This window comes from Phaethon lepturus, unplaced genomic scaffold (assembly GCF_000687285.1).
Source record: "Phaethon lepturus isolate BGI_N335 unplaced genomic scaffold, ASM68728v1 scaffold18349, whole genome shotgun sequence".
NCBI lineage: Eukaryota > Metazoa > Chordata > Aves > Phaethontiformes > Phaethontidae > Phaethon > Phaethon lepturus.
In genome coordinates this window covers 46,726-55,898 of record NW_010564383.1, presented here as the reverse complement: position 1 = coordinate 55,898, position 9,173 = coordinate 46,726, and the positions used below count along the sequence as shown (strand labels likewise).

At 46.4% G+C, this 9,173-nt stretch overlaps 1 protein-coding gene across 1 annotated transcript; it reads left to right on the top strand.

The window, feature by feature from the left end:
• Window positions 1–46: 46 nt before the first annotated feature.
• RPL22L1 (ribosomal protein L22-like 1) lies at window positions 47–1,448 on the top strand (the record flags this gene model as incomplete). The annotated part of the gene is made up of 3 exons (XM_010294866.1): window positions 47–133; window positions 521–642; window positions 1,196–1,448. Coding segments are annotated over 3 exons (354 nt in total), but the record flags the coding sequence as incomplete, so codon positions are not given.
• Window positions 1,449–9,173: the final 7,725 nt, after the last annotated feature.

Sequence of the window (9,173 nt, the reverse complement as noted above, 5' to 3'; positions counted from 1 at the left end):
GGGTGTGGGTTGTTAATGTCGCGGGTTTTTTGTATTTTAGCAAAAGGACAGAAAATCTAAAAAGTCAACCTGGAAGTTTTGCCTTGACTTGACCCATCCGGTGGAAGATGGAATTTTTGATTCTGGGAATTTTGTAAGTCGTGGTTTTGCTCAGTTTGCACACTATGATAACTGCATTAGCACAGTATGACAACTGAAAAGTTACATTTTAAACTAGTAAAATTAATAGCTGGTCTTTAAATTAACAGCACTTTTTGAAAGTCGTTTGGGTTTAGATGTCTTTTATAGTCAAGATGGTTCATACCTATCCATGAGTAGATCTATTTTAAGTTGATTCCTGTTCTAGCGTGGGGGTGCTTTTTTTAATTACAAGCCGTAAAATCTTACTATATTGTAAATACTTGCTATCAGGATATAAGTAAGCAGTGATTTTTAATATTGCCATATGACTAGGGTCCCTTCCCTAGTTCATACCTAGGGTGCCATTCCCTAGTGTTCTATTTCTTTAATGTCGAAACAGGAACAGTTCCTAAAGGAGAAGGTTAAGGTCAATGGAAAAACTGGAAACTTGGGTAACACCGTTCACATTGAACGTCTGAAGAACAAGATCACAGTGACATCTGAGAAGCAATTTTCTAAAAGGTTGGCGTAGGTTTCCTTTTGTTGTACTTGGGATAGTGGATTTTGAACAGTCCTTTGTTGAACGTGCTGCACTTCTGATACATAGAGAGAGGTGTTAGCGCTGACCTTCATAACACTTACAAATATTAGTAAAGATGTCGTTCAAACTTAGATATTTAAAAAACTGCTTTTTAGAACACAGGACTTGATTGCAAATTAACGCTTCCTCTAATATGAACATAGTAATACAGCTTTATCTAGGTTGTTAGAAGTATATCAAGGAAAGCGATGCTTTTAAAAGTCATACTGACCTCACGTTACGGGCGGCTGTTTTATTGCTTAATTGGTTGTATTAAAATGTATGCGTATGCAATACATGTTGTTGCAAAAGTACCCCTTAAGTCAAATGAAGCCTTAAACAGTGTAGTGCGTTGGGGCGTGCAGCAGATGAGCGCACTGGTTAGTGTGTTGTGGCCCTGCTAGGGCCACATCTTGGGTGGAGTGCAGACAGCAGTACGGGTGCAGTATGGGTTGTTAAATGAGAAGGTTCTAATGTATAATTACTGCTCCCAAGGTACCTAAAATACCTCACAAAGAAGTACCTCAAGAAGAACAATCTGCGTGACTGGCTTCGTGTCGTTGCATCTGACAAGGAGACATACGAACTGCGCTACTTCCAAATCAGTCAAGATGAAGAAGGATCAGAGTCTGAGGAATAATTGAAGCTTAGCTTTATACTCAATACAGTGTACAAAAGACTAAAACATCTATTTATAAGAACACTTAACTTATTGGTGAATAAAGATTTTGTACCCTGTTTGACAGAGCGTGGTTAGTTTTTTAGCCTTTTTCTTAAATTCTGATTAAAAACCATCATGGGGAATCATTTGATTTGCAGTTTTCCTTCCATTGCCGGCAATCGGAGCTGTTCAGCATGGCATCAGTGAAACTCCCAAGTAGAGAAGAACTGAGCCCAGTACCTGTGTAGGGCAGTTACCTCAGTGTTTAATTTCATTTTTACAAATAATGCTAGAGCTTTTTGGACTAAAAGTACCAGCTCCTTCTGATGATTTATGTGGAGCTAATGATACAATACCTAATAAAAGTTTGGTTTGAATTATTTTAGTTAAAAACCAGGCTTATATATTTTAAAAGAGATTTTATTTCTGTGTGATTTATCTGAACTGTTAATTGGTTGTTGTATTCCTGTGCATAACCACAAGTCAAACTGGAGTGTAACAAACCGGTTTGTTAGCTAGGTTTATATTAGATTGACAAGTAAGGAGACAGAGAAGAAACTCATTGCCAGGATCTAGCTGAAACAACTTAAAGGAAGCAGTGAGATATGCTTCAGTGATGACAGTGAGTGAATCCTGCTAAATCCATACAGATGTTTCTACTCCTATGACGGTGTAGTTCATAGTTCTTGTATTTGACTTCTGGGATTATTTTTTTAAAGTATTTCTTTAGTATGAGTGGCACATTCTTAATTGAAATGCAAATCACTCCAGATCCTATAAACTAGTTCTTTTGTTCATGTAATATCAAGAGAGGTTTCATTAGTTTTCTCTGAAAAAGTGGTATTTGTGAGCCTGCGGTTGCCGTAGCTATTGCATGCATATGCCTTTCAGTACTGTGTTCTATCTGACTGGTAGTACACTCTGCATGTGATCAATTAGAGTATTTACTCTGGGGTGCCAGTGCAGTGGTGAATTTTGGAATTAGTAATGCCATATTTGTTAATACCATAAACCAGGGATGCATGTAGGCTCTGATGTTGAACGTTGTGCTTGAACAAACCTCATTTAGGCTGAAGTGTGCCTACTAAATTGTTTAATTTTCCACTGATATTTTTTTTTTATTGTTTCAGCATTATTTTTGCTGGCAAACCTCTGAGAGAGGCTACTGAGAGAGTTGCCAAACACAAAGCAATGCATTAACACTCGTGTGACACCCACTTGTGCAACCTAAGTCTAAATGAAGAGAAGGGGAGATGAATGTTGTCAGCAGCCTTGGGGTCTCCTCGGTCATCTTCCAGTTTGCTTGAGCAGCAGCGCCTGAAGTGTGGCCCAGGGAGGTTGGAGGAAGCAGCAGTGGGATAGCAGCTACTTGCGTGATCTTGGATTTGTTTCGTTCTGCTGTTTCAGAACTAGCAAAAGGAGGGGAGCAGCACATGTAACTGGCTGTGAGGCTAAGGACTATTTCCTAGCTCACGCTTTATATACTTCAGTGGAAATAACTTAAAACGCCTGAAGTCCTGCGCCCTGATCTAGGGCACTGGATAATGCCAGAGTGCTGCCTTGGAATTTCTTGTTTGAGAAAAATTGGGCAGTTTTGAAGCAACAATTAAAGGTGGCTGGATTCTTCCTTTTCTGGAAATCCAAAAGGTTGCTAATGCTTTCTTAAAGTAGTTATGGTGTTGGTAGTTAATACTGTGTTGAACAAGTGACATTGTTTTTCACAGTAAAGCCGCAAATATTTGAAAACCTCTGGTCTGTTTTCTTTGCTGTGCTAAGTTAAGCAAAGGGCATGACTAACAGTTATGTTTCAAAATACATCCCCGCCTGTTTTTTTTTCAGAGTTTCGCTTTTATGTGATGGTACATCCTTTACGCTAGACTGACACAACAAAACTGTTCTGATAAATGGAACAAGCACAAACACAATCGGAGCTAATAGGATCATGCTGCCTTGTTGTCGTTCCTTTTAAAGCAGGCTGTCAGCTACATGTGTGGTTATATGGCCTAGCAGATACAGATTGTCATTAGTCAGAAGATGGGAAAACAAGGCCTGGGATTTCAAGCAAAGCAACTTAGTACATGGCTGGGTTTGGAGGAAAACTGCCAGAGTCCTCACGTGGGTTGTATTACTCGTGGAGCTTCGCTGCAGTGAGGATGGAGCCTAGGAATTCCTTCCACTGGTGCTTGAAAACATGGTAAACTTGGAAAAAATAGAATTCCAAGTCTCTGATAACAATAACTGCAGCTCTAGAGCACTTTTTAATATATTGAGGAAAATTTTCCTTCCACTTTAGGCAGCAGCCAGGCATTATTGTTTTATCCCTGCGTTGCTGCCCAAGCCTCCGGTCCAGCTCTGCTCCTCGGAGCGTGCGGGCTGCTCTCGTGCAGTTACGAGCTTTATCAGGTCAGCGGGATCAGTCAAGGTGTGTATATGTGTGTTACGTGCGGAAACCACAAAGAGGAGGGGTTAAATTTGAATGGAGTGTTTACGGGACAATTGTTGATTGTTGAAGTGTCGTGGAGAAAAATAGCTGGAGTACACAGACGAGAAGCCAACCTCAGACGAGCCTTCAGAGAAATGGTGATTCTTTCATAGTTCATGTGTTTCACAGCTGAAGAGGCCAGGTGTAGTGCCGGTGGCAGGCAGGAAACAGCCTGTTACTGGTCACATACGGTAATTAATACAAATTGCCCAGATTAGAATTGAAGCAAGCTTTTTTAAAAGCCACAGGTCAGTGTTTCTCTGATCTTTGGCAGGGTCTAACTCATTGAGATGGCAGCTCTGCTGCGCCTGGAGCTGCCAGGTACCTTCACTGGGGGACCTGGCATGCCAGCTGGGTTTTTCCAACTAGAATCTGCTGTAAAATAACCAGTTTCATTCATGTTTGTTTTGAAAGTTAAAGGATCCCAAGCAGCTTGAAAACGGACAGGATTGACTGTTGGAATTTTCTGTATTTAGTGCTGGACAAGAGCCCAGAGAAGCCCTGCTCGAGGGAGGGACGGGCTCTCCTCTGAGCTGCGGAGACGTGCGCTCCTGCGTCAGCCAAGCGATGAAGCTGCTGGGAAAAATAACACACCTGCAGCCTGAAAACTTTGCAGGTGACCAGGGCTGCTGCCCAGTTCGATCCACGTGGCTCCTCGGTAATGTGCTCAGGTCTCAGATGATGCTCAGGGTGCTTTAGGATTTCCAGAAGGGATAAGCGTAAAAGCCAGCAGGAGCGAGCACGTCGGGACCACTGCTTTGCCCTGGGCCAGGGCCAGCGCCTGCCAGCTCAGGACTCAGGAGGGCACTGGCCTGGTAACTCTTACAAGGCTTTAATATAGCCCAAATTATGTGTGTATATATATATGTATATAAAAAAAATATATATATTCTCCCCTTTTTTCAATAAATGTTTCTCCCCTTCATTTCTCAAAAAGTGTTTTTGCTGCACTCAGTTTATGAGCAGACCTCCCACACGTGGACAATTTCAAGGTCTAGCAAATAAAACAAAAAGAAACAACGATTTATAAGCGCAAGAGCTATGTGGCTGTTGCCAGAGCAGCAGGAGCGGAACCACATAGTCTATTGATGTGTGAGCATACACAGAGATTATATTTCTGCACCATCAGTCTCTATTGTCTTTACTGCAGCAAAACTCTCACTGACTTCCATTTAAAAAAAAGGACAAAACCCACAGGATTTCACCAATTGTAACCACCACTAGAAAAAGTTACTTCTAAGCAGCCTTGTGTACCCATATGTTTTTTCTGTCCACTTGCCCTTCTGGCCTATAGCCCCATCAGAAAACAGCTTTATCATATACCCAAAAGTAGCACGATCAGAAATGAAGAGGTAAATAATAGCAGGAAATACCTGAAAAATGTGTTGGGGTACTAACGTATACAGTAGACCTGGCATGTGGCAAGTATTAAAGGAGACACAGACTCAACGTTATTCATATAACAGCGTAAAGAAACAGAGAGGCCCATGGAAAAATAAATACTCAGTAAGAGCTTCAATGTACCCAACAGCAGGAAATGAGCTTCAGCGGTGGGAGTGATCCACATATAGACAAAAATAAGGAAAAGTTGTTGTTTCTTTTTAAAGACAGAATCAAAACGGAGACTCCTTATCGGGAGATCAGAAGGGGTCGAATGCCACCTTGCCCTGCCCGTGTCATGATGCTCCGTTGAGTTTCTGCCTCGCTCCATCCCGGTGCCCCAGTTCCCCCACCGGCCCCGTTGCCCCTGCCCGTCTGGCCTCGCAGCAGCACACACATATCCCTTTGAAAAGGGCTCGGGCCACGTGCAAGCCAGTGGTTTTCCTGCCGATGCCCCGCGGCAGCAGGAAGGCGGGCAGCGAGGTGGGCATCCATTGCCTTTGGAGGCCTTTGCCACCGTCCCACTGTCGTTACGGATTCTCACAGCCCATGCTTCCCTCTTAGGGCAATAAAATATGGTTTGTTTTATATGGATATGTTTGATATTGAAATTAGAGTCTTCGCCCCGTGGACTTCAACAGCTACGGCAGGCCAAGTGTCCTGGCATCATCCCAACCCCATGAGCAAGGGGCTGCGATTCCCTGTAGCAGGTTAGGACTTTATTCCTGCGGATGCCCGTCGCAAGGACCGCTCTCCGAGCAAACAGCCGAGAGATTCACAGGCACAGAAGCTGTAACTCAACGCAGCATCACCAAAGCCAGGAGACGGAGAGCAAGGAGAGGGTCAGAGGCACCAAGGAAGCTCCCTGGGACACGCTGTAGAAAGGTCCAGAGGTTGAAGAAGATGTCACACCCCTGGAGCAGATGTGCCCGTTTCAGCCAGCAGCGTGGTGTCACCCGCGATGGCGGGTCCTGCCAGGAGGGCACCGGGGCTACCGGGGCGTCCCAGGCAGGGTAACCCGGGGGGCACGGTGTGGGCACCAGCCCCAGGGGTGGCAGAGGGCTCGGCAGGGACGCAGGTAAGCACCATCCTATTTCAGCACCTAAACCCACCAGGCACGTCCCGCCGCTAGCCTCCGGATCTCTGCCCAGCTGCCCCGCGGCCACGGCAATATATAAATTCCGTGGCACGTACATTTTTGGCAGGATGCTGGCAGAAAGCCGCTCTTAGGCTTGCCTTGGCACAGCAGCTGCTATGTCAGCCCTAACTGGTGCTAAAGCTGCTGCTTGAGAGAAATGCTGTTGCAGAGCACAAACCGTAGGTGGGAGGAGCGGCCCGGGCATAACCGGGCCAAGCGGCTGAAACATACCCTGGACACCCCTCAGGCAGGATCCTATAAAGCCCTCACAGAGGGGCCTGAGGGGTGGGGGGGTGTTTCCATGACCCCTCCGAGGCTGGAGAGTGCCCTTAGCAGCTTTTTGCACCTGAACCCCTTTGCCCTGGGGACTAATAAACTCACAAAGTGCCAAAGAGCCACCAGCTGGGGAAGTTCTGCCATTGCTGCCCATCAACGCTGGATTTAAACAAGCAATTAAGAGATATATGCTTTAATATTCTATTAACTGACCTTTTTTTATTAAGTAGCTTAACTTGTCAAGACAGTTCAAACACCCCATCCCCACAGCAGCAAATATTAAGCATGATTTAAGTCGCAGTTTTGTTATGATGTTCTTGCCATCAGGTTAGGGTTTTGGTAGGGATTTTAAACGGGAACACAGGTCGTGGGGCATTTTTTTCAGCAGCCCATTGCCCACTCAGGGGCACCGATGTTCCCCACACGCCAACGGGGTGCTCTGAGCCCCACCTGCGGGTGCCAAAGCATCAGCATCCTCTTAATCACTGGCACACGGGGCAGGGGGAAGAAAGACAGCACTGGATAATTACAGCAAGGTGCACAAGCAGCAGAATTGAAAAGAAATAACTAAAACGCTTCGGTTTGACGCAGAAAGGCAAAATGCTCTGCGTGCAGCTCCGGCGGGGGAGCCCCCGGCTGCCCCCGCTCCTCGGCCAGGACAGATAAGGGTGTTCAGCCATCCCTGTTCCCAACTTGGTAACATTTTCCAGCAAAATGGCATTCATCAATCCTCCTCCTTCCAGCTCCGCTGGAAAATATTTACACTGCTGGAAGATAACGGCCCGGCGATAGGGGTAGTTTTTGCTGACACAGCGGGCTGGGAGCTGTAAAGCTTCCAGGCTTCTCCCCAGCAGCCGTTTCGCGGCTCTTTCTTCTGCCCCAGACTGGGATGCTGAGACCCACGCGGGTGGTAAGGACCCTCCCCATGGCAGCCGGCTGCGATGGGGCATGGCATGGGGCTGGCAGAAACCCCGGGTGGTCAGCAAGGAGCAGCTCAGCCGGGGTGATCAGCACGAAGCCCAAAGCAGGAGGGTCCTGCCGTCACTCCTGGCTGCGCAGCACCCACCGCGTGCTCCGGGGACCCGTGCTTTCCTCCCCGTGCAGGTTTTGGGGCAGATGGGTATACGCTGGAAGCAGGGATCAAGTCTTCTTTTCTTCTGGATAGCCTCAGGAACGCAGGACCAGGGATGCTGCTGTAGAGCATCACAGGGAGCATTAACCCTCTGGAGGTGACGGGTGCTGCCACAGCTTCCGCACTGCCGTGACGTACGGCTGCTTCCTGAGAAGCTGTATTGGAGCTGAAAAATACTAATGAAATCCAAACACAAGAGCCCCCTCATTACGCCAGCTTTGCTATTAAATTTAAATTGCCCCGGTGTTTGCTTTCAAGCCTGCCAGACCCCACTGAGCCTGACAGGTTACAGCTCCATGCCAAGAGGTCTTCGCTAGCAGCACTGCGGCAGCAAAGTGGGCGAGAAACAGAGGGCACCAAAATTCGTGGTATTAGCTTAAAAAAGTCATGAGGTTGAATAATGGATTATTTTTTACTCTTCAGCAGTTTAAGGAGTAGTATTTCCCAACTCTTCTTGGCAGGAGAGTTAGAAATTAATTCGCTTTTAAAATTAAAGTCTCAGGAAGTCATGTGAAGCCAAGGGCTGAAGTTTTAAGCTAAATACATGGAAAAAGCTGTAGTGGGTCTGACTGAAGGGCCCCAGTGCCCTCCCTTCCGCGGGGTCAGGAACAGGAGGCAGCATCAGCTGTACCCACCAGATCGCAGCAGCTCGTGGCTGGGGGCTTTCCAAGCCGGAGCTGGTATCTGTGTGTTCAATAACCCTCGCTAGATTCCCTCCCTACCATAAATGTGTTCAATTATTTCTCCAAACACCAGCTCTTGCCAGGCTTGCAGATACCCAAAAGCAGCCTATCATCTGCAAACCCAGCAGAATATGGAGCCAAATAAAGCAAGCATGTCCTGAAGCTGAGATCGGTGCTGCTCTCCTCTGGGAAGGAAGGGTCTCCAGAGAGGAGGCTTATCTGCCGGAGCACCGCTGGCTCCCATTGCATCCCTCTGCTCTGCCTGCATGGGCAAAAGCACATCCATTCATTAAAGGGGGATTAAAACCAGTGCCCCGAATCGGGCACCAAATGGGTCGGCTTGCTTACCTCCTGCCTGCTGCAGCCACTTGGCCCTTTGGAGGAAAAAGCCCTTAATTCGTATTTGCACAGGATCAGTGCGAGCCCAAGTGCATGCGCAGAGCCCAGGGTTGGGCACAGGGAGTCGATGTGGCCATGGCACAGCAATATCAAAACCGTATATAATTTACATATCTTTATTATGTATTCTAGTGATTGTTTATATAACTCATATAATATATAACTAAAAATAACTTGTAAATAAATATGTATGTAGATTATATGTAAATATTATACCTATAGTGTATATCTGTATAATCCCCAGGGAAAGTGCCTCTCCGAGGACGGGGTGACGGTGGCAGGGGGCAGACACTGCTGCCCCCCATTCGCGGTTCCCGCTGAA